The 25,996-nt window shown below is 40.3% G+C and overlaps 1 protein-coding gene across 1 annotated transcript in view; it reads right to left on the bottom strand.

Moving 5' to 3' along the window:
* The window catches only part of TRPC7 (transient receptor potential cation channel subfamily C member 7), a 71,650-nt gene that overhangs the window by 40,244 nt on the left and 5,410 nt on the right, over positions 1–25,996 (bottom strand). The window contains exons 2-3 of the mRNA XM_039701487.1: positions 23,004–23,781; positions 4,529–4,711 (exon numbers count right to left, since the gene is read on the bottom strand). Coding sequence (XP_039557421.1) covers positions 4,529–4,711; positions 23,004–23,781 — 961 coding nt within the window. The remainder of the gene's footprint in view (positions 1–4,528; positions 4,712–23,003; positions 23,782–25,996) is intronic.

The following is a 25,996-nucleotide window of genomic DNA, read 5'->3' on the forward strand; positions in this document are numbered from 1 at the left end:
ATGCAGCAGTGAGTATTCTGTTCAGAGCATCCTCCATATGTTAATTATTAATAATATAGTTATGAAAAAGTTCCTGTTCCAGCTCTCTCTTAAATAGGATTTACACAGCCATCTGGTGTTCTGTTTAATTCTTATTTTTTTTTCCCAACTCAATTTGTGTGTCTTACTGTTAATTAAATTAAAACTGGTGAAAGAGAAAGGTGCTCTGGCTTTGTGGTGGTTGTGGGCAGAGCTGCTGAGAAGACAGAGGTGGGCACTCAATATTTGCAATTAGAAGAATAGAGCAATGTTAATTTTGCCATTGGGAAAGAAGGGAAACGAATGTCACCTCCTACAGAAGAGCAATAACTGTGCACCTACAGAGAAACCACAGCTTTACACCTAAAGGTAAATGTTGACACAAGTCCCCTGCCAACATTAAAGAGCGACAAGAAAGGATCATATTGGTACAGACTAAAATGAGAACATAAAATATGTGCATCCCTTCAGCTGATATACAGCAGCAAAATGGTTTTGTTGTAAGACATCAAAACTTTAATTTTCTCACCGTTGGCTGTTCAAGGGTAGTTCCAACCTCTGTACCTCTGCCTCTCAAAAGAAATCATATTCTGGCTTAATTAGAAATGAGTTCACACAGGGAAAAAATGTGTGCTACCCTTACATAGCAAGTACCTGTGTGAAAATAAATTTGTTTGAATGTTTCAGGAAAAGAAAAAAACCCCTTACTATAAAATTTTCAGGAAAGAGTGCAGTAAGATTTCAGATGTTGTAAACCTGCATGAGGAGCATGTGGGTACCCATGGCCACAGATTCTGAAGTTCTGATCCCCAGTTCCTTGGGATCAGAACTTCAGCTTAGCAACTCAAGCCACTTTTGGTTATAATCCACTAAAACAACCTGTTCCACTTTAATGATTTTTTTTTTTTTTATTTTGCCTCTTCTATGAGCAGCTGCTGGACTCCATCAGAGTTTTCTCTCACTGTGAGAGCTCCCAGCCTCTGCTCCAGTGTCCAGGTGAACACAAGTGCAGCATCATCAGAGTGCTCGGCTGCTCCTCCTGCATCCCACCCTCCTCCTCCCTGTGCCCCAGACCCTGCAGTGCTGGACGAGAAAGAAATCTCAAATTGGCTGAAGTGAGCAAGTGCAAAGCATCACTAAATAAACCAGGGGAGACAATGGTACATTTGCAACAATCCCATAACATGGGCTAAAAGTTCAGTTCTTGGAAAGAATCCAGGACTCAGTAAATGCTTAAGTGTTTGCAAATTGTTTGTTTTGTTCTTGACAAACTGTTTGCATTTTGATAAATTTCAAGGAATCATTAAGACAGCTGATCTAAACGGAAAAATGCCTCTGGAAAACTTGGTCAGAGGACATTTGAGTGAATTTTTTCCAAAAATCCTGGAGTGATTATTTAGTTCTCTCAAAAAGTGTGAAGAATAACAGCAATACACCATTTTTATGAACACTTTATAAACTACTGTAATTTTGGGTTTCTCCTTGCTGCAAAATATGTAAAAGCAGAGTTTCTTAATTCTTCAAATATCTTTTATACAAAGTCCTTGAATTAGAGCCTTAAGCTTCTCACCATCTTCTCATATGTGTTAGTAGGAGGCATTGCAGAAGAAAAGAAAAGGAAAAAAGAGACCAACAAGTGAAGCCTGTAATTGTTGATGCTTTCTTGAATGACTTTACAAGGCTCATCTCAAACGTTGTGAATTAGGAAAAAAGATAATGATCAATAAAACCGTGTCCTTTCACTTGAGCAGAGAATCGCTTTTTTGAAGTTGAAAATGAACAAGGTAACAGGGGACTTTAATTGGAAACACAGAAGGAAAAATGCAGAGACATTTCCATTAATGTGGAAAAAAAACCTGCTGTAGATACCAGCTGCAGGTTTACTGACCAGAGGAGGTAAGAAGGCTTCAGCTCTGATGTGAACACAGATTTTCCTTAGACACCATGACTGCAGTAACTGCACTGTATGAGGACAGTGATGTAACTAAGAAATTTGGAAGAACTAGGAAGCTTTTAAAAGATTTTGCAAAGGCCTGATGAAACTCTGCAGATCCAATTGCTCTTCTGTCTGAAGGTGGGAGTCCTTGACATCTTTCCCAGACTCTAGAAATAAAAATGTGATGAAATACAGACTGCATCAGCAGCTGTAAAAGTAAAATAATGGATATTAAATAATAATTTTCAATGTGTTTCATGGTTCTCTGCAATTTTTCATCAAAGAAAGCCTATTGTAGGCACTGAGTATTAATATGGAAATGTGAATTAAGAAGCTAATGGTAGAAATAGATTTTTTAAACATCAAATATTTCTTAAAATTTCCCATGCGAGTGCAAATATTTAGTCTGGATATGAACTTATGAAAAAATAACTCACATTCTGAAGTCTCTGAAGTTCTTTTGTATAAAACCCCTGCCCAAGCAGGGTCATCCCAGAGCACATGGCACAGGATTATGTTGGAACAGTTCTTGAAAATCCCCTTGAGGGAGACTCCACACTCTCTGGGGGATCTCTTCCAGTTCTTGGTCACATGAACAGTGAAGAAATTCTTCCTCATATCCAGGTGGAACTTCCTGGGCATCAATTCCTGCCTGATGTCTCTTGCCCTGCTAGCTGGAGCACTGAGCAGAGCCTGCTCCATGCTCTGGACCCGCTCCCTGCAGGCACTGACAGACATTGATGGGGTCTCCTCTCAGGTCTCTCCTCTCAGGTGTGAGCAGGACCAGCTCCCTCAGCCTTTCCTCACAAGAAAGGTGCTCCAGTGCCTTAATTATCTTTGTTTTCTGCTGGACCTGTTACAGGAACTGCACATCTCTCTTGTACTGAGGAGCCCAGAACTGGACAAGGTCTAGTCATGATGAGTCATTAGCTTAGAAAAAGTTACTTGAAATTTACAGAATCTGTCCAAGAATCAGTTTATTAAATATGCAAAATACTTCACTCTCCCTCTGACCCCTCTCTATTATAGGATTTCTTTAAAATGAAAATGGATTTCAAATTACAAGATCTGTACACATAAACCTAAATATCTCTCAATTGAATAAAAGCTTGCACCTGAAGTGCATTACCTCTCAAGGAATTAATTACTGTGTTACCATAACACAATGTCTTTGTTCAGCAAGTGTGACCAATATCAGTCCATTATCATATCACTGCCAAAGCCAAAGCCATTTCTCTGTGTATCTGTGCCTCCCACAGACTGAACTGTCTGTTTTGGAGTTAGCAGTTAAATATTCATCTTACACATAAACACACACCAAACCAGCTGCTGAAAAGAATGTGCTGAAAAGTGCTGACCTGAGAGCCATCACCAGACTGCTGAATGCTCCTGTTCATGTCCTGCAATTACTTTAACAGTTGTTACCAGTGTGCAACTGGTAAGTTGCTGTGATCCACAAAGGATGCTCAGCTTTCCTGGGCTTAGGAAGATATTTATACATGAAAAGATCAACTGTACATGACCTCCTGCTGGTGCTTTAGGTCAATGTTCATGCATTGTGAAAAGCTGCACACACAGACAGGGTCAGAAATGGGGGAATGTCCCTCTGGAACCAGGTGAGCTAGGGTGGAAGTGCCCAGAGCAGCACAGCAGCTCCAGCTCATGGTCTTTTTTCAAAAAGGTGACACAAATTTTGAGAAGGATAAGCGAGCAAAGTAGCACAGGAGAATTCACACATTGAAAAGGCTCAAGGTCCCTTACAGCTCAGAATGTTCTGTGATTCTGTGACTGATGATTCTCAGGTCATGGATCACTGGGCACTGTTCCATGATGAGGTACTATCTGTGTCTTCTAGATTAGTTCATTTTCTGAAAGAGCACCAGAGCAAGTTTGGCCTCCCGTTACCAAAGCAACAGTTTCAACAACTAAGCTTGACCCAGCTTGTAGAACATCAGGCTGAGAGTGAACTGAGATGTTCAGTTTGGTGATGGAACAAAGCAGAGACACAACATCCTAGGAGAGAATATTTGGCTCCGTGCTACGTGCTCCTGCATGAAAGCATTTAATTTCAAATATGTTTTAAGACTCCTTAATTAATGGCTTTCATAACAGGAAAAGACCTTCTCCAGCCAGCACAGCAGCACAGTCAAGAGGCAAAATGAAGCAGGTGGTGGGTTTGGGAGGGGAATGAGAGAGCAGATGTTAGCTAGAAAATTTGGAATGCTCTTTGAGTCCTGTAGCAGGAGCCCAGTTTCCATCAAAGCATATTGTAGAAGCAATTAATTGGGACCACCCAGGCCTAGAATTTGCCAGAATAACATTTTCCATTCACACAACACACTTCTGTAAGGCAGACTAGTTGTTTCAAATACTTCTAGAAGAATTTATTTCTTCACTTTGCAGAGAAACTTCTCCATATTAAAGGATGTGAGAAAATGCAAATTAAGCCACAAGTTGCTAAAATTCTAGGGACAGTCCTGGTCCCACTAAAATCTATCTTTTGCTTATTTTTCAGGCAGCATCAAGGAAGCATAATAAATATGAAGACATATGGGACCCAAATGAAGAGCTCACCTTTTTGACCTCGTATTTAATAGCAAGTTTAATCCTGCTCAGACTTGGCCGGTGGTGCTCAGGGCACAAGTGGATGTTCACATCTCCATTCAGAATCGCCTCCACCTCCTCAGTGTCTCTGCACAGGTCCAGCACCCCCACCACAAAGTCCTTGCATTGCATAGATAACTTCCGATAGTCGTTCTGAGGGAAAACAGAAAAAAAGGATTTAATTGTGTGCTGGAAAGCTGGGCTGCAAACAGCAAATGAAAAAGGGAAGAGAGAGCAATTGTATGCAAGGTTGCTTCTGCAAAACTGCTGCCTGGAAGAGTAAGAAAGCATTTGATTTACACAGCATGTTGATGGCTTTTCACAAAAGTACAAGAACTCCTCCAGACTTAATTAGCAATATCTCTATCAGCAGCATAGTTTGCATGATAATAGAACAGGTTTTGCAGAACAAGTAAATAATTTCTGGGGAAATTTTGATTATAAGCAATCAGTTGATCTCTGCTCTCTGTATAGTGTATCTTTAGAAATGTAAAAATATAGCAAAAAAATGTCCTACTAACTGGTTAAAATATACAACAAACTTTTCAGTTTAGATTCTTTCCTAGTAATTCCTTCTTTCGTAACTTTCGAGACGTTTCAGACTGGTACAAGCATCACACACAGATGTGTTCAAATGAATAATACAGTTGCAATACCAACTTCAGCCTCAAACCTTAGAATTTAGTTAAACATTCCTGAAAGAGTATCCAGATGATCATTGTCACAACACGTCTCCAAGAAATGGAACTTCAGAAACTCAACATGATTTCCTGTGAAATAATTTCACTTTGAAAACTCAAATTACACTTGTGGAGAAAGAGATAACCTGTACCTGACTTGACAGAGGACTAGAAGAGCAAGTTCCCTGCCTTGAATTAAATTGTGATTGATTTTCACATGCTGACACTTAAAAAAATGAGGAAAGTGCCACCATCTGAGTAAATGTTGTAAATTAGAATACGATTAAGGCTCCCATTCATATAATAACAAAATGATGATATTAAAGGCTCCATGCAAACAATAAGCATAAGACAAGCTCTAACTGACTTGAGAGGTCTTTTCAAATTAGGTTTGATGAGTTAATTAAATTCAGTACCTCATCTAATTAAGCCAGCAGCCAAAATAAGAAGATAGTTAAACCTGGCTTTGATGAAGTGATAAAGGTAACTTGGCTTTATGCTTCTGTATTTTCTAAATTATCAACTCTATCATTTACACATAGCAACATATTAGCCTTCCTTGTTACACAAAGTTCTCAAAGCACTGTACAAACATTCATTAATTAGAACAGCACTGCCTAAAATGCTTAATTAGATGTGGCTTAACTTCTTTGGTCAGTTTTAACCCTTCAGAACTGAGATGATAATGAAATTTTAAAATCAGTTGGTTTAATGACTTTTTCATAGGTTTGAGGTTACTCCTACCCTGAATGTGTGTGTGTGTGTCCCAACTTCGCTTTTCATGCATGGAAGAGCTGGAAGAGCACAGAGTAATTGAATAATCACAGGAGCCCAGAAAGCCCCTCAGTGGAGCATTCTGACAGAAAAGGGAAGAAGCCATTTCTGATCTGTGTTTAGGAGAAGGGGCTGAAGACACTGGGGAATAGCGGGGATTTTACTGCTGGCACTTTCTGCAAGGTGAAACTTGTATGCTTACATCCTCTTATGTATCAAAAAAGTTTAGATCTGAGTTCCTCTCTTTGTCCTTGAGTGCTGTAATCAGACCAGGTGTTCTAATTGTGGTTTTAATGGACAGGAGCAACAACTTCAAATCTTCATTAAGAGGAGACCTGAGAGAACAACAAGCTGATCTTTTTCTGGGTGAATGCCCCATTGCAGAAGCTGGGGCACCAAGACTTCCATAAATGTGCCAAGATAGAGCATTAAGATGCTCTTGCCTGTCCTTATGTCTCAGGCAAAAGATGGTCCATTTAGGTCTAAATGGTCCATTTACATCGAAATCTAGTGCCTGAACATCTTGTGGAGATAGACAGGATTTGTGCAGTAATTGTTTACAAATACAGGGTGAGGTAAGGTCTGAAATGTAAATGAAAGACAGATTGTACTTTATGGCTTCAAAGCACTCCTCTCAAATCAATTCCATGCTTTAATCTTCCCCACACCAAGATGAATTTCAATAAATTGAAAGCTTACCTCTTCACTGAAAGAATAGATGGCCAAACAAATATATCAGCCTCAAAATAATTACAGAAATAGTGAAGGACAACAAATATAGATAGATCTGAAAACCCGTGTAGGGTGGGAATGAAATGCCTTGCTGCCACAGGTAATGGAGATGCTTAATTAGCTCAGCAGCTTAAAAAAAAACAAGGGTGAGAACTCTGCTGGGCTTTAATGCCATTCTCTATGTACTGTTTGCAAAGTTTCACAAGCTTATCTCTTAACCAGAACATTTTAGGTAATTCTCATCACCACTTCCACATCATCTGAGCAACTAGTTTGTATTAGATTGATTATTTTCCCCCGTCTTCTTTCTTTGAGGAAAGACATTTAGTAGCAACTGGGAAAGTGTTTCCAAAAGCATCTGCAAATGACGGGCAAACTCTATCAAGACCCAACTTTATGCATGTCTCCAACCTTAATGTTTTTATTGGTTCTGTACATTTGTAGAAACTGATTTCCTAATTAAAAAATTTTTACTCTGATTTTTAAGTAGACACAAGCAGGCATACATCCTGTCCAAGGTACAAGCTGTAGAAAGAATAAAATAAAATAAAATAAAATAAAATAAAATAAAATAAAATAAAATAAAATAAAATAAAATAAAATAAAATAAAATAATAAAATAGCCTCCAGCAATTCTGCAGTCAGGCAGGTGGGCAGATTACATCTCTCAGGAGACTGCTAAGACAAGTCTCAAAGATTGCTGAACTTGTTGTGTCTTCTGATGATCCCTTTTACAAAATCATTTGTCATCTTTGTTCTGGCCTCCTTAATGCTCACAGTCATCATAGAAAATCCTGATCACCCTGATGGTGAGAGCACACTCAATGACTCTCCTCATGTCAGGGTATTTCTCTCAAGCACACATTATTCTTTACTTAAAAACTGAGATGAACAGTGGTCTGACAGCCAAGCTTCTCCTGATCCTGGCTTGCAAAGCACAGGTCTGGTGACGCAAGCAGAAATTCTGTACCTGCATGCAAAATCCTGACTTGTGAATTCTGACGCACGGGAAAAATCCCAAGGAAGCCAAGAAGATTTATTTACAAGCAACATCCAAGCTCTGTTGGTATTCATGCCAGCACTCTTTATTTCACACATTTGCCTGATTTTCACACATTTGGAAGCGTCCAAGATGCTGCTTTCCCTGCAGGGAGCAGTGCTGGGACAGCGGATGGAAGGCTGCACCCCAGGGCAGAGATTAGCCACGGGTGGGAGGAAGAGGTGAAGAACCAGGATGCATTTCCAAATACTTCCAGACACTGGTGAGCAGTTACAGAACTTGGGGAAATGGCCTGAAGCTGTGTCAGGAGAGGTTTAGGTTGGATATTAGAAAAATATTCTTCACCCTGAGGGTGACTGGGGACTGGAAAAGCCTCCCCAGGGCAGTGGTCACAGCACCAAACCTGACACAGCTCAAGGAGCTCAACACTCTCAGGAACATGATGGGATTCTTGGGGCTGCTCTGTGCAGGGCCAGGAGCGGGACTTTGATGATCTGTGTGGGTGCCTTCATACTCAGAGGATTCTGTGATTCTGTGATTCTCTGTGATTCTTGTTACACCGAGGTTTTTGAAGATCATAGCCTTGAGGACTCCCCTGGCTCTGCCAGAACACAGCGGGGCAGATGGCCACCGTGTCTCGGGGTACAAAGGGACAGTCCCCACTTCAGCACTGCCCTGCCAGCCAGGCTCAACCCCTAAACCAGGCACTTCATGGCCCTGCTGTCTAAATAAGTTTTGTGGAGAACCATCCTGGCTGCAAGCCTGGACAGGCAGTGGGTGGCAAGCAGGGTCAGACTTGTACCACAACAAGAAACTCAGGGCTGGAGACACAAAATGCAGCTCAGTTCTCCTGGCAGGGCAGCAGAAGCAGACACAGGCAATGGCAATAACCCAAACCTTCCCAAGCACTCCAATTAGGTGCCATATTATGGAAGTCTGAGGATTAAGAGGCTCATAAACCAGATGGATTTTTACAGTAATGAAAATTGCAAATTACACATGAGAGATGCTGGGGCCTCATCCTGACAGGCTGAGTGCTGTCAAACCTCAGAGAGGAAGATGAGGGATACAACCAAGTAGGCAAGAGAGGCAGTCTGTTCCAAATAACACATGGAAGAGAATTTTATTTCCAGAGAGGCAGTGAGCAGAGCAGGATCAGGATAATGCCTGAGAATGTTACAATATCATTTTTTAAAAACTAGAATGTAATAAAAGGATTCCAAATTAGTAATTTCCTGCTTCTTCTAACACTGTTGTGCATGTGGAGTTAAAAATGTCTAATTTTGCTGTTTTGAAAAGGCTGATGGTACTTGTCATTCACTGCAATTTCTCTGAGTACCCTATTATTATCTGTTGATTATGTTCTAAATGAACTCTGTCATGTCTCCACATCTGTTCAAAACCAACCAGATTTTTTCAGAGAAGAGCTGTTTCAGGTCATAGGGATGGAGTCTGAGTAAAAAAGTTAAGTGAAATGAGAAAAACTAAGACTAGGAACCTATCTGGCATTTCTGGGTAGCATTAAATTTGCTGTGCAAATGAAAGCTGTAGGCACATTGCACAGAGTATCTTTTTATGTTTCTTTAAGCTCTTGGCTCTTTGTATTTATTCTACATCACACATAGCACATATATCAAGGAGAGAAATATTGCATTGCTTAGATTAGCATTTTAAGAAGAGACAGCAAATAAAAAATGAAGAGGTAATTCTGTAAATATGAACAGAAAACTCCCCCAAGTAAAAATTATTGTAGAAAGAAAACAAAGCTGAGAGAAAGGAGGGGGACAAAAAGCAGAAATATTTCATGCAAGATTTGAAATGAAATTGCTAAATAAACCACCATGTCAAATATTCAAAATGCTTATAAATATTTACCAATTAGATACCACATGAAGTATGCACAAACCTGTACAGAAAAGCTGTGGGACAGATTTCCTTCTGAGTACTTACAGTGTCTTTGACTGGCCATATGGTTGGGAGTGAAAAGAAGCACAAGGCCTGTGGCAGGAAAGGCAATGAGAGAAGATACTGAGGAAGGGCCCTGCACTGATCCTGACCATGTAACATCCTCTGGAATGCACTGAGCACCCTCCCAAAGAGCTTTGCCAGCTGCTGACACTTTTGAATACAGCTGAGTACATTCTTATTGTTTCCAGACTAAATGCCTACGTGCAGAGTCTATGCCAAGGCTGTACAGTTAATTCTGCAGAAAGCACATCCAGTTGGTTTATGTTCCCTTTCTCCTTAAGTGGCAGCACATCAGAGAAATATTGGAGCTCTGGGTGCATTGTGCCATACCCGTGGGCATGTCTCTGAATTTAGAGCCCACTGCTCATTTAAAACATTTCCCCGCTCAGGTGCAGGTTGCTAAATGTTTCTAGAGGTAGGAACAGATGCCTCAGTTCATTTTCAAAATGATCCAGACCTTGACTTCTTAATCTCCAGTGTGCATAATATAATAAGCAATCTGTTCATATACAAGAGTTTGACACTTCACAAGTGTGACTCTGTGGCTTTCCAAGCAATTTGGACCCTTCTAAATGGAGCCAAGATAAACATGGCTGTGGTTTGTCCTCTGAGCAGTGCCAGGCTGCAGCATGGCAGAGCAGAGGGGCCTCCAGGCAAAGGGGGATTTTAGATTCTGTCAGGAGACACCAAGAGATGTGGCCAATATAGAAGCCCAAGGACAAACCAGCATGTGTGTGTTGACATTATTCTTCTCCAAAGAAGCCCAGAAAACAACAACATCATTTGACTGAGGACCAAAAATTTTCTGACTTCCAACAAGCCATGGAAATAACATCCCTTGCATCATTACAAAGATTCCAATGGCAGTTGCACTGACTGATTTACAATGAGACTATTTTTTTTGTGTCCTTTATTCTTCTCAGCTTTCTAGCTGCAATTCATCTCTTCATATGCACTGCAGAAGCTCATCTCTGAGAGAGCATATCCCTCCACAAGGGGACAGAGCAGTGAGGAATCAATCAAACCACATGGATTTCATCTTATACCTATTCACTGGTAGATACATCAAGTCCTTCAAGAAGCTCAACAAGATGGTGGTAGTAATTCTAGTTGTGGGGTTGAAAATCTTTTAGAATTGTTACCATGCTTTTGCAGCATCATTTGCAGCTCCAGGTATGTGTTTAATCTTCAGCAATAACATTCCAAGAACTTTGAAGTGTGAACTGTCAAAAGCAGCAGAAAGGACAGGTTTGTACCTCCCTGTTTCATTTCTACTCTTTTGCACTTTAGCTCTTTTCTGCTCTAGCTCTTACAAATCTACAAACTCTACCAATAATACCTTCTGGGAAATTATTAGTATTTTTGATAAATGTAGCTTCTGTGGGACCAAAACTAATGAATAAATTTTGGAAGGTGTTTTTCCATCAATAAAAACAGGAAAGGAAAAATACTTTACTTTGACCTCCCCTTGGAACAATTCCTTTAAAAGCTGTCTGGGTGGTTTTTTTAATATCTAAAATTAATGGATGGATTATTTGGGGAAGCAAAAGCAGGAATCAAACAGAATCCTTAAACAAAGTTAAGGACTGTGACTGAGCACGATTCCTAACTCTTCAATCAAAGTTTTAGACTCCCTAGGATAAGAAATTTCAGAATCAGTCCACTCTCAGCCTTTTGTATTACTTCTATTGATTTTCTTTACTATCTGAAACTTAAAATAAGTTTCCTGTACAAGCGAACTCCCTCTACACTGAAATTAATGGATGATTTGACTTATCCAAAGTTCTCACCCTGAACAGAATACAGTCTTTCTTTTCATACCTGATGAGTTGTCAGAAAAACTCCTCCATCTCCTCTACTCCTTTCCCCCAAAGTCACCTTCAGCCTGACAGGTACCATTACTGAGCATCCCTGTGCAGGAACATCAGTGCTATTCAAGAGAGAGCTACCACCCCATTCCAAGTCTCTGAAAATATTTAATTAACCTAGAACAGAAATTATATTGGTCTACAATTCCTTTTAAAAATGAGAATATTTAAAGTCTCAAGGTTGGTGTAGCAGCTTTTCAACATAAGATGGCATTTGATGCTTGAGGTACTTCTCTTTCCTATCACCTCAGCTTGTTTTCAAGCACACATCACAAATAAGCCACAGCTTTTGATTCCTCAGCTAAGTGAAAGGTGTTTTTTTCCTTGCAGATTTTCCCTAGCTCATTTGAATGTTTATGCTGAAACATCTGTCTTCAGAAGATAAACTATCAAGTCCCTGGATGTCTTATAACGAGGACAGAGGTATTAGTGAAATGTGCATGCCAAATGTGGGGCATACACAAATGTGGCCAAGGAGAGGGCCTGTCAACAGCTTCTCTTTAAATGCAAACTGTGCATGTCAAAATAACACTCTGATGGTTTTGTGGTTGAAGAAGAGTATAAGATCTGTTCATGTCAGCAGTAAAATCAAGCTCATGATGATGCAGTGCATTGCTCCAAATCCCTCTCCATGACATCCAAATATTTGCTCTCTGCTTGTGCGGGGATTTGACACTGAGAATTACTGGTTACCTGGGAGAAAAGGCCAACTCCCACCTCACCACAACCTCCTTTCAGGTCATTCTGCAGCTCTGATGTCAGAGATTTATCAAAGCACGAAGTTACCTCTGGGCCAAGCTTCTCATTTCTCATGCCATCCATACTTTTTCTCTCTGACATTTTCCCATGTATATTACATTCCTGATCTCTTTGTTGCAAGCTTCACTGGGGAAGATTTCTATTTCCTATACAAGTTGAGATGAAATAGCTTCCTTGCACTAAAAGAATTAGCTGCTCTTCCTCAATTGTGTGGCTCTTTTCAGCTCAGCTGCTTGAAATTGCTGTTTCCTGAAAATCAGATGGGGAAAATACAGGAGAAAATAATGGATTTAAATTCAAAGTAATTGTTTGCTAATGACAGCTTCATTTATCCCTTAGGCTGAGGTAAATTTGGCACCTCCAACTTGCTTAAGAAACACACTTATAAGTTCAAAGGTGCTATGAGTCCCTCTTCTCAGAGAAATTTTGGCTACAAGCAGCACATGCATATCAGGAAAAAGACTTCTCCTAAATCCATCCTGCAAGTGAATGTTGGCTAAACTGCAAGCCACTGCAAGTCATATTAATAATTAAAATAACCTTATGTTTTCCAGGTCTCAAACAGCCAGCTACCACAGTTCTCAATGCCCAGCAAGGAGAGCTTCTAATAAAACTGGTCACAAGAATCAGAGTGGGTGAAATTGTGGTTCCCACGGCACATAAGCAGCAACCAAGCACTTTGGAAAAATGTGATTCCAGCTGCTGAGTCCTGGCACAGAGCACTCTTGACTATAATGAAATTCTCCCCTCTCTAAGAAGAGCAGACTTAGAAGTCATGCTGCAGAACCTTCTTGAGCAGAAATATGAATATAAAAAGTGCATAATTATATCTCTTTGTTCTGAAATGAGTTCAGATCCTGGAGTTTGGACAGTGAGAATGAAATGATGCCCAGTGGGTAATGAGCTGTTTTCATGATGCACTGGTGACAATTTCCCTGCAACGAGTTATATTCCAGAAAATTGCCATTTTTGATCATGTAAATACCAAAAAAACCATAGATACTATAGTACCTAGCACCATTTTAAAGCAATATGAAATTGTTTGTATACCATTACTGTTTATCCACAATTCTCTGAATAGTCTGCCTGGACTCAGTGAGGATAAGTTCATCATAATTATCTACAATAACAACAATTAACAACATAATGAGGGATAAACTAAATCACTTCCCATCTGCATCCTATTTGATGTCAGACTTGAGATCCTCAGAACATGTTACTTCGTTTACATTCATTAATATGATATTGATTCCCTACAGTGCCTTGGATAAACGTACCTGACTCCATTCTCCCATCTGCTGATCTAACATCATTATTCTATTCGGAGCAATCATCCTCATTATGCTCATTTGTAGTACCAGTAGATATCCCTTCCCAACGTGAATAATGAGCAGCACTCTTTGGAAAGCAGTCATCTCGCTCATCATAAACCTCCTGCCTCCTAACTATTCCCAAAACCCAGTGCTGGTACCAGCTGAATGGTTGGCCATTTGGTGGTACTAATTAAATGCAAAGCTCACCAATGTTGGATTGGAATGATATCACATAGTGATTGCAGCCTATTCTGTCTGTTTTCCTCAACAAGAATTGGATTTTGGCTTTCTGAAAAATGTCTTCATCTTTGGTGCTCTAAGGTGGACCCCTCTTGGTACCAGTCATTGCTGCGGGGAGGAAGAAGGGGGATTGTGTTTCTGTGCCATTTTATATCAGTAAGTGTGCTGAGAAAATTCTCTTAGATGAGTGGTGAGTGTGTAAGGGCAAGCTCAAAGTCAGAGGAGCTCTGAGATCCCTGCAGAGGCCCCAGTGACTGGGATGGAAAGGCCCAATGAGTCTTTCCTTTCCAACAGCCAGCTCAGGGCAGCAGGAACCCTCCTTGCTGCACTGCCATGCACCAGTTTGAGCACTGGGACTCATTTTGTTTTCCACGCTCAGTGGGCAAGAAAGGAAAACACTCTGTCACTGTTAACTAAACACAGGCAAGTGGCCAAATCACTGTCCCTGCTGCTCAGAGCTCTGAGCAGCTGGCAGCAGAGCTGGCAGGGAATGCAGGATGCTCCGGCCCAGCTCCACGGCACAGGGACAGGGCAGCCAGGAACAGCAGGAGGGGGCACAGAGGGGTTTGTCTCACCTTTATTGCTTGCAGACTGGAGAGACAAAGGTTCATCCTGTGGGAGATCCAGATCATTGGGAGAGACTGTGCTAGGGATCAATCCCACCTACTGATACACCAGCCCATCACACCTTGCTGTGATGGATCCAAGATGTGATGTTATTCCTCATTTTTATAGAGAGAGGAATCTGTGAGCAGTGGTCAGCCTTGGATCACACCTGCTGGTCACCCCACTGCTTCACTGCACATCATTCTGTCAAAGGGTGAGGAAGAAATCATGGCTTCAACAAATCTGAAGATGATGGTCAAATGGGTCATGATTTTGCCAGCTACTGAGTTTTTCTCCCACATTAAAGCTGTTATAAAGATCCAAATGTGACAATTATAAGATTGTGGTAAGCTGAACTTTTTACATTTAAATTTTGAAGGTATTTCTAAACTATTTGTATAGGGATTTTCCAGCTCCTCAGAAATGGGCTCTTGATGGAGGATGGGCTGCTTATTTGTAAGGAAACACTGCAATCCCAGGAGGAAAATTACCTTAAAGCAATTTCAGCTGGTTCCAGATTTTACACTTATTTCTCTACCTGGCTAAAGCATCACAGATTGGCTTAAAATCTTTATATGTAAAAATGTTTCTGAATTGCTTGGCAGTGGTGAGGCAACTGCTGGGCTGCTTCCTTATGTGACACTTTTCTATTGCTCTCTGCTTCCCAGATGTTTTCTCCCATTAATGATTATAAGACGATTCCGTTTTATTTTATATTTTTATGATCATGTCTGTTGTTCACCTAAACTAAAATCCTGCTCCAGGGACGTGTTCAATCAAGCTGGAAGCAGTAAGATGTAAGTGTTGCAGTTGCAATGTTGCTCATCCTTAACTGAGTAGGAGTAAAAATGACTTCCCAGGGAGCTGTAAAGGGTAATAAACATTGCACTGATGGTGTGCACACTGGCATTGCCAAAAATCTCACTTGCAGTAGCATCACAGGAAACAAATGTGTCCCAGCAATACTCTCTGGGAGAGTCAGGTATTTCCAGAGTTACATCTGTCTTGCCATCCTCAAATGCTGAAAGTTTCCTTCAAGTTTTTGAGATTTTTTTAGGGGAGCAAAACCATTGAGGCATTTATTCAAATATTCTATTTTCTTACACTGGTGCATTGTCTATGCTTTGATGTGTAGAAAGAACCTTTTTTTCCCTTTTCACTCTTTCAAAAGAGAGAATGGGCTTGTTCCCCAGGAAAGTAAAGAAAACTTCTTCCTGCATATAAAGCATTTTGATAACTTTAAAGAGGTTTTCTTTTAGCTGGGAGATTTTAACAACAATGTCACCTCTAAGGTAGGTGCAATAACCTTGTGGGCAGTGGACATTATCCAATTTTATGTGACTGCTCAGTGGCTTGTGCTGCCAACAGAGTTACAACTTCCACGAAAAGTGGTCTTAATTTCCCAGGTAGAGGTGTGGGTTGTAGATGACTGAGTTAAACCCTTCACTGTGAATCACAGCACCTACTACTCTGCTTGACTGTGAGCAGACACAGACAGATGAAACACACCTTCACACACAGAAATACAAATCTGGATTTCTCAAGGCAGCTCCAGACATCACAGCTTTGGCAACAGTTCTACACCCCTCTGAAAAGCTTTGAAGATTTTTTTTCTCATGCAACATTTTAAAACCATTTTTCTTGGGCAATATGCCAGGCAGAAAATTATTTAATCACAGAACCTAAAAAGAGCACTTACCATAACAACGCTCAAAATATAAAGGACATTTCTTAGTTTATAAATATGTAGAGAGCAACATAAGAGTCACAGATTTGGTGGGGTTTAAGGGCAGAAACACTATATATATCCTTTTTCCACAGTCTCTGCTACATATCCTCAGAAAAATGTAACCACCATTAATTAATTTAGCTATCAAGACAAAGCTGATGTAGCAGCTATTATTAGTGAATTTGTCTCTGAAAAAGAACAGCACAGAGAATGAGTTCCTTCTGCACAGAGTGAGTCCCACTCAGTGAGCCAAACACTAGATTTCACTAGAAGGCTTAAATATATTCTCCTTCTCCCAGGCTATTTCCATTATCACTTTTAATTTCCTCTCTTATTTTAATACCTAATTTGTTCTAACAAGAAGTTAAACTTGTAACAATAGGAAATTTGTTTTCCTGCTTTACTGGGACTTGATTCTTTCCTGTACTATGAGTTGGTTAATTAATTGGTTGTACCTGTTTATGCATTTGCTTTGCACAAGTGAAAATTAAAATAAAAAAATCATAGGTTCTAAATGTGTGTGTTTTCATGGCAGTGGGGAAAATTGGCTTATAGGTGAGAGGGGGGAAAAAAGGATCAGTTATTTTTAAAGTTAAAAACCACCAAACCACATCACTGACTCCATCACTAAAAAAAATTAATTATATTCTTACTAAAGATTGACATAGAAAAATTAATATTAAAAAAATCACTTGTGACTAGTGATGTTCCTATACTCATTTGTACTGGTGATGCTTAATTTTCAAAACAGGCACAGGTAAGATTGAGAGCTGTGCAAGAGAAATAAAAACAACAGTAAAAGGTAATGAGTACATTCTGCCTACGAGACCAAATTTCTGATGTTCCCTGCTGCCTTCTCTTCTTAAAACCCAGCAAAGTGAAACATGAGGAAAAAAAAGAAAGCTGCTTAAGTAAAAAAATCTATCTCTTTAAAATATGCAACTCTTGTCTGGAAGAAAAATAAAGAACAGAATGTCTGAAAAATTAAATGAAAACTTAAACAAATGCCATATAAACACACTGAAGCCTTTAACTTGCTGAAATAATAAATATGAGTCAGAAAAAAGTATTCCCAAACATAACAGAAGCAAGATGTCTGCCAGAGAATATGTTGAGGGCAGAGATTAGGAAAAGATGAAAAGATCACTCAAGGAAAAATGGGTCAGAGCGGAAACATGAAGTGATGGATTTACAGGAATGTTCATGAGGCTAATTAGAGAGGTTCCCACGCCCGTTTCTGGTTCCAGTGGGAGATGAGTTGCAGGCACCAGCTCCCATCAATCAGTCCTGAGAGCAAACAAACCTCAGAGTCTGTTCAGCCTGGGTAGGAAACAGAATTTTTAAGTGCAGCCTTGCTGGTTTACAGTCTGAGGGTTTTCAAGTATTTTTCTCTTTCCCAGTTCACTGCTATCCTCCATTCTCTCAAAGTATTTCCCCCTCCTACTATTTTACTCTTCAGTGTTTTATTCCATTTTCCATCTTTTTATCACTCATTTCAAAAGACCAAGAGTCTAATAATGATTTTTTTAATTCCCTGCAGCATGGACCCAGAAATACTGAGAAAATGGACAAAGTAATTTCTCTTAAAAATTTAAATTAAAACATATCCTGTGAAGTTAACAATTTATAGTTAGGTAGAATAAAAGCTGGAGCTGACTTCCTGAGGCAAGAGGAGTGCCAGATCATCCTAACAAGTCACAGAGTCTCAAGGGCTGTTTTGTCACTCTTTCATCATCATGAGGACAGAGGGATTTGAGGCTCAGCTGCTTTGCATCACTGCAGCCCCAGTGGAACCAGAGGCAGCTCAGGCTCATCCCTGCAGGCATCCACACACTTGACTTGCTGCCCCACCAGCCTCCCATCCCTCAGCCAGCTGAGCCTGGACCTGGTGCTCACCTGCACATGAGAGCAGACTCACTGCCACGACCTGCTTTTGGATCTCAAAAGCTTTTAGAGAAAGTGTTTTAGGGGAAAAGAGACAGTAAGAAACATATAAGTTGGAAACAGAATATGTTATGCTGTAGTAATTGCACAGACAATGTTGGTGGGAGCAGTAAACAAAGACTACACACCATATGTCTTCCAGGTGGTGATTTTGATCTTGCTTTTAGTAACATTTTAGTCAGGAGGAGCTGAGATCTGATTCACTGCTTAGGGTGAGATCTTTTCTAAGCCTCCTTTGCTAGTCTCTAATTTGATTTGTCTGGATTGCTACATGGAATGATTTGCCTGATTTACTTCATCACAAGGATGCTTCCTGACACACACAAGCATGTGGTCTAATTTGAGAGCTTGCAAGGCTGTAAAACAGTTCTGGCTGTGGAGGGGGATCTCACCAGAAAAAAGGAGTACACAGCCACTGCTTTAGGAAAAGTAAACAGAACTATTATTCTGGGTTTCACTCAGTTTCCACATTGTGGACAGTAATATTAAGCTGATGCTGCTATTAAAGACAGTTGCAAAGGCATTTCCTGCAGGCTGTTTGCCAGAAATTCAGTCTCCTAAGGCTTTTGATAGACATTTAAAAACGATTCTGTTGACACTGCTTTTAATATTCCAGTCTTGGAAATGAGTCACCTGGCTGTGACCAGCTGGTAACTGTGCAGACATCTGCATACGCTTTCACACCGAGCTGCCACGAGGGAGATGGATTTCTCTGGACCAAAGAGGAGAGCAGCTCTCATCAGCCTGGCTCAGGGTGGTGACTGCTTCAGATGGACAAATCCTGGCCGTGTCATTCACACAGCAAGTGACATCAGACTTATTTATATGAGCAAAACAAACAGATTTCTCTGGTAGATGGCAGAGGGATTATTTACTTTATGGCTGAGGTCTAAGATCTGCAAATGTTTAAAGAAATTGAAATGTACAGAGATGGGTTTTTTGGGCAAAACAGGGAGAATGAGAGGGGAGAATTCTTCCTGTGTGGACCACAGGGATCCTAGCTCTGCTAGGCTGACAATTAAAGTTTTGTCCCTCAAAACAGCTTCACATATAAATCATTAGCCTAATGTCTGTTTTCCTCCCTTCATGGAAAACTACAAAGCACTTTAACTTTGTCCTATAATTGTTTTAATTGTCCTTTTAACTTTTTAATTGGGGTGTCCCTCAGTTGCCTACGCAGATTTTCCTACACTCTGCAGAGGCACGGTCGCTTGGAACCCTTGAATCCACACGGGATCCTCTCTTTCTGTGTTCCCAAGGGCAATACAGAAGGGACCCATCCACTGGACTAAAGGAGGCCCCCAATCCGTTCTGCCTTTGCTCCAGTGGATGTTGGTTTGGTCTTTCAAAACACAAAATTAAAACTAGAAGAAGAGAGAAAGTCATGAACTGGTTCTTAACTTTGAGCTTTCAAGTGTGATATACAAAAATGACAAAGCACTTAATTAAGATTATTTTTTTTCAACTTGGGCTGCCTCCACTACAGGGGAATATCATTGCATAAAGACCTGCAAACATACAGAGCGACTCTGATGTTTGCTTCTCTCTCTTCTGAAATCCATCTCTTAGGGGTTTCCCACCCATCCCACTTCTACATGTATTTTCACAGAAACAACTGATTGCGTATTTTTCATTTTACTTTGGGGAAGGGGTCTTATTTATTTCTAGACTAATGGACTACATCTTTCATAGCAATTTTTTTCTACAATTAATAAGAAAAATTGGGTTTTGGCAATATTTTGCAAAGCTGTTTCATCAGCTTTGCAGCATATTACTGAATCTTAGCAATTTAGGGTGATAAAAATCTACTCAGCTTCTATGACAGCAAAAAACCCTAAAGAATGGATAAATTGGCCTAGCACAAGTAACATGAGTTTTCTTCTTTAAAGTGGTCCACATGGCTGTTTTGTTTCACGTTTCTCTGCAAAAGAGGGAACTTGCTTAAAAAAGATAACGTTCTCTAAAAAATAGCACATGCATTGGCTTCTCATTTTGGTGTGCTGAAAGGTGCATAAGAGATTTGGGGCAGCAAGCAGCAGGCGAGAGGCACTGCATTTATATTTTAATTAGCTCATGCTAGCAGTTTCTTCAGAGGTTACTAAATTACTATTTGTCCACCTACATTATTAAAATTTTGAGTCTTTCCATTTCAAGGACTCTTTGTACCTCCTGAAAAGTGCATTTCTGCAATTGCACATAATTTTTAAGGTATGTTCTTAAATAATCCCATGTGATAATTTTATAAATCTGTTGAGTACCAATTCTAATTATTAACTTTAGGAATCGAACATATTGAGATTCTGGGAAAATTCTATTTTAGTCACCAAAGAAAGCTCCCTAGAACTTGTCTAATTTCATAAATTTTCTTCATTTGTGGGCTTCTTAAATACATTTTCAGCAATTGTGTTCTTTCCTCAAAATAAATTCTTAAATTGTCATGTTCTGTGAAAAACCCCCCACTGTTTTATTAATACCCTATTTCACATCACACTGATTATGTTAATAAGAATAAATATTTTTACATAAATACATAGCTCTGAGGGTTTTTTCTACAGTGAGAATACATTAGAATCTTGAGAAATTTCTTATTTCTGAAAGAATTAATATATCAAAAGAATGTAATCTTTGAAGAAAATTAATGTAGGTGCTTCACTAACATATATGGATGTGTGCTGAACCACAGACCTTTCCAATAAGACAATGAACTTGGAAAACCTGGAAATGCAGTCATTTGGCAAATGGTTTCTAACGTTTTGGATGTTTCCCTGGTATTGATTTATTCCCATCCATTTGCCAGTGCAGAGATATAACCACCATGAAGCTCTTCAATATTGGATTGTTGGTTTGCTCCTGGAGGATGTGTGCCCCTGCCATGCCAGTACAGACCCCACTGGCAGCTCCAGGAACAAAAGCAAGGATTCTGGTAGAAATATATTTACTCTTCTCCAGCCAGACATTTATCAGGACTGACAGGCATGCAATGCTTGGGGCTGCTCATGCTCCTCTCAATATACAGTTGTCCATGAAAAGAAGCTGGAGCATTAATGAGATATTATTATTGTTAAGTGTGGGCATGAGCCTCCAGTGCTTGCACACTGGAGAAACCCTCACTCAAGCAGTTGGATTCACTGAGCCCAAGGAGGTTGCTTCAGTCAGACTGAATCCAAATAAAACTTCCCCTTCAAATTATTGCATTATTCCTGATGCACATGGGGAAAAAGAGTTTGCAAAATTTTACCCTGATTTTATTGCCAAAAAGATCTCAGGGGTTTGGGAATTTTTTCTGTTAGAGTTGCTAAAGGGTTGCAAAGCCTGAGAATATATTTTCTTCTTGCTTTTAAATTGGAGAGCACAGATTCATAGAACCATTTAGGTTGGGAAAGCCCTCTAAGATCCAGCTTTAAACATGACTGCCAAGGCCACCACTAAACCATGTCCCCAAGTGACACATCTACACATCTCTTAAACCCTTTCAGGGATGGTGACACAGCCACTTCTCTGGGAAGCCTCTTCCAGGGCTTAACCCCCTTCTTTGTGAAGAGATTTTTCCTAACACCCAGACCAAACCTTCCCTGGCATAACTTGAGGCTGTTTCTTTCGTTGTTTATTACCTGGGAGAAAAGACCAACCCCCAGTTTGCTACAGCCCCTCTCAGGGAGCTGTAGAGACTGACAAGGTGCCCCCTGAGCCTCCTTTTCTCCAGGCTGAGCCCCCCATCTCCCTGCTGCTCCTCATCAGACTTCTGTTCCAGACCCTTCCCCAGCTCTGTTGCCTTTCTCTGGACCTGCTCTAGAACTCCAAAATCTTTCATGGAGTGAGGGGCTCAAAACTGAACTGGGATTGAAGGCGGCCCCACCAGTGTCTGGTGCATGGGGGTGATCTCCTCCCTAGTACTTTGTAGTACAGAGCTACAAATCCTGAAACAGATGCTTTAACACATGAATAGTTTTCTTAATTAGAAATGATGGATTCCTGGTGAGCATCCTGCCCCAGTGTACTCACAACATGGACTTTATTACCCCAGAGTCAGTGATCCTGATTGTAGCTGCACAGTAGCCATAAGTCAGGAAAAAAGTCTAATGTTGATGGCTGAGCCACTGAAAATGAGGGGTTTAATGGCTAATTTAGATTAGAAAGGGAGACAATGCTCTTTACATCATGTAAATGACATACAGAAATACTGCAAATGGCATTGGACATTTACAAACTCATTATGATAATGGAAATCTCAAATAACTTGTAAGAGAGTTCCACAAGCTCTACTCTTACATTTGGCATGATGATAAACTTTATAGCTATTTATTGATTGTTTGTCTTTTCCTTTTTCATGCAATTCATCATGAATAGATGCAGCACCAAACCATTAAGATGCAAGGCAGTTTAAATTATTGTACAGAGAAGCAAAACTTCTTGATTTATACCTTTTATCATTGTAGCAGAACTAGATGTACTGGATTCTTAAAACAGTCTCTAGAACTCTGCCTCTAAAATAGATTGCTCAATTAAAATACTTACCTTTCTTACAAAAAACAAGTCTCCATTTTTTGAATAATCTAATTTTTATTCCTGCTGCAAACTAGAGATTCTAAGCAATCACAGTGTGCAACACAGAAACTTAAGCTTCTGCTGTAATATGCAATGTTCAGTTCCAAGCATTTATTAACTGAAGAATGACAGTGATCTGAATCTATGCATAGCTAACACATCTGGCAGTCTCTGCCAGTCTTTCTCCCCCACCTCTCAAACAGCAGCCCAAAATTTGATGAAACATGTAAACTACACAATAGCCTGAACACTCTCAGCCCAAGGAAAAAGGCACAGTGGTGAGTTACCTTAAATTCAGTTTCAATGTTGGCTAGCCTGGCCAGTTCATTGCTAAGCTCTAGAGCAGTAAGGACAGGGTCTTCACTGGACAGAGACAAATAAGCAGCACTGGCTAATCCTTTGTAGGCATTCATTCTTGAGCGAGAGTGACTAAAGGAGTCTTTCCTCTGCTTTTCCATACATTCATTGCACTTGCAAAAATAGTCATGTGGCCTTTCAATCCGTGCACCTTTTAGGAGTAAGATGTGAACAATTTCATACTCCTGGCAGTGGGCAGCAAGTATGATGGGGGTAATGTCATGGGAGAACCGAGTTCCATCTTCATCGTACGCATAGAAATCATCATCCCTCAGCTCCTGCTCGAGGGGGCTGAGCGTGAGGCGCTGTCCTTGCGCGAAGGCCGGGTGGTTCAGTATTGCTTCCACAATGCGCACGTACCCTTTACTGATGGCTAGCAGAAGGGCATCCCCGACTCGGGCGAGGTTCTCCTTCTTGAGGAGCAGCTCTGTCACTTCCAGGTGCTCGTTCCCTACGGCCAGCTGGAGGGCGTTCTGTCCCATGTAATCGACACAATTGAAGTTCAAGGTTTTGGATTCCTCCAGCATTTTTCGCACGACGGGAATGTTGCCATACTCCGCGGAGTCGAGGAAATGCTCCTCCTCTGGCGTGAGGCTGGTGCCTTTCTCGTTGAACATGTAGGCAGGGCCCCGGATGGCCTGGCGCCGGCCCTTCTCCCGAAGGGTGGCGTGCCTCCGATGCATGTCTTTAGAATTGCTGTGTCTCAACCTGCAGAAAACCAGAAGGGAAGGTTGGACACATCCTAGCAGAGTCACCATTTCACAGAACCTGACATAAGGTTGGAAATGTGTCATTATGACCACATCTGGCTAGCTTTTTATGGCCTGAGCCAGTTACTTTAAAATCATTTAGGACACACCTGGAATAAAGATTAGCTTCTGAACAAAATACAAGCTCTCCTTTGATTTGTTCACCCTTCCTGATTGCAACAAGGATGCTCAGCACATTCATGACTTGATAAATAGGAAAAGAAATGCACATATATATAATTTTCCATTTGTATTGTTTAGAACTTCATTACATCGTATTTAGGACTAATATACACAAGACACTATTTCTCTGAACTACTCTTCTTGAATTTTCTCCTTTAGGGCATGAGCCCCAAAGAAAGTTGGCAGGACTCTCCCTTGTCAATAGACCTTGGATCAGGCCATTATACTATGTTCCATGAAGTTTATATGTTTCTAATTTTAAACACATGGTAACAAGGATAATTATATTGCATATTGTGCTAAGATTCAGCTGGTACAAGAAAACCACCTATTCATTCCCTGCTTTTTTTCAAGGTACATAACATCATTTTTCTGTTTCCTCATCTAGAGCAGTTTAATAATGAGCTGTCTAATTTCTTACTGAAATACAGTTGACCACTACTTCAAATACTCAAATCCAGGGAGAGTCTAGAAAAACACAGGAACAACTCCTGATATAGTGTCACATCAGTCCCCAGTAAGCATCTCTTAGAGAGCTACTGCAGAAGCACAAGACACAGATCTTTCACCACAAACAGAAGGCAGGAGAAAAAGAGTGATAAATTTCCTCACTGATTATGTGGCTGAAATGCCCTTCACTTGAAGCCAGTGAGATGAAGACAAACTATTCTTATGCCACCTTCTCTGGAAGTTCCAAAGAGGGTACATGGGTGAGAAAACACACTTTTGTATGAAATAAATGGAAATCCTAAGTGTATCTGTGTCTTTAAAACATTCACATTTTGCATTCAGAGCTGCCTCAAAGTGGCTCTTTTAAAAAATGTTATTGCAGCAGCATTTCAACACACTCACAGTGCCTTTTAGAGTCTAAGTGTGGAGTTAATTGCCATCCAGAGCCCACAGAATGTGCAGCCTAAGTAAAAAGGTAAAAACAACACCTCTTTCACAGACAGCATTTGCACTCAGCCCAATGGCAAGTCCTAAATCACTTGGGTAAAATCTTCAGGAGCCTCTGAGCTGCAGTGGACAGATGTAACAAATAAGCAGGTGTTAATGCTCGGTGGGTGGCAAAGGTTCATCCTTCCACACTCCATCTGCTCTCCAGGCCAGTTCTGACCTTCAGTCAATGAAAAGTTCATGTGTTGCTCTGAAAAATACTACAGAAGTTGGAAAGTTCTGCAGTGAGTGATGAGAGGGAACTGTGCCAGGAGACAAAGTGGAGAAGGTCCATTGCCTTCAAGAATAGGGAAAAAAGGAGTAAAGGAACCAGCAAAAACCTGACAAAACACAGGGTTATCAGAAAGTCAAAAAAGATCCAGGACACTGAAATCCTCAAGGCTGCTGTTATTATGGAACTAACATATATTTATCATTTTAATTAATCACTTTTGTGCTGATATGGACTGAAGACTTTCAAAGAAATTTTACAGCAATTTTTTAAGAGTTATATTAAAATTTAAACAAATCCTAGGAAATCAATTTTGTGACCACACAAGGTTGAAACAGAGGTTCATAATCAAGAACCTCTCCCCCTAAGCTTTGATGCATGACTGTAACATCTTAATGAAAGCTAGTAGGAACTGAACACACCATCCCAGGCTCCACTGAGAGATAAAGTGCTGTATGAATCTTAAAGCTATTTCCTTCCAGTATGGTTTGAAGTTGAAGAAGCACACAGAGATGAGGGATACAAGAATAATGAAGGCAATGTTGTTAAGTGAATTAATTCCCTAGACTGCATGAAGTTTACTGTAGGAGAAAACAATAACAACTAAATAAATAAAGTATGCAATTAACATATCTGAGTTTGATATAGAGTTGTCTAAAGCCAAAACATGCATGGGGTAAAATTTGGGGCCCTTTGAAGTCAACATTAGAAGTTTCATTGATCAATGGAATTCAAATTTTGGAAACATAGATGCGTACACACATATTTTCCTCAACAATTTGCTTTCATCTCAGAAGCAGCTCCAGCGAGGCCAGGACGAGTA

Source organism: Passer montanus, unplaced genomic scaffold (genome assembly GCF_014805655.1).
Source record: "Passer montanus isolate IOZ18808 unplaced genomic scaffold, ASM1480565v1 scaffold15, whole genome shotgun sequence".
In the NCBI taxonomy this organism is placed as follows: domain Eukaryota; kingdom Metazoa; phylum Chordata; class Aves; order Passeriformes; family Passeridae; genus Passer; species Passer montanus.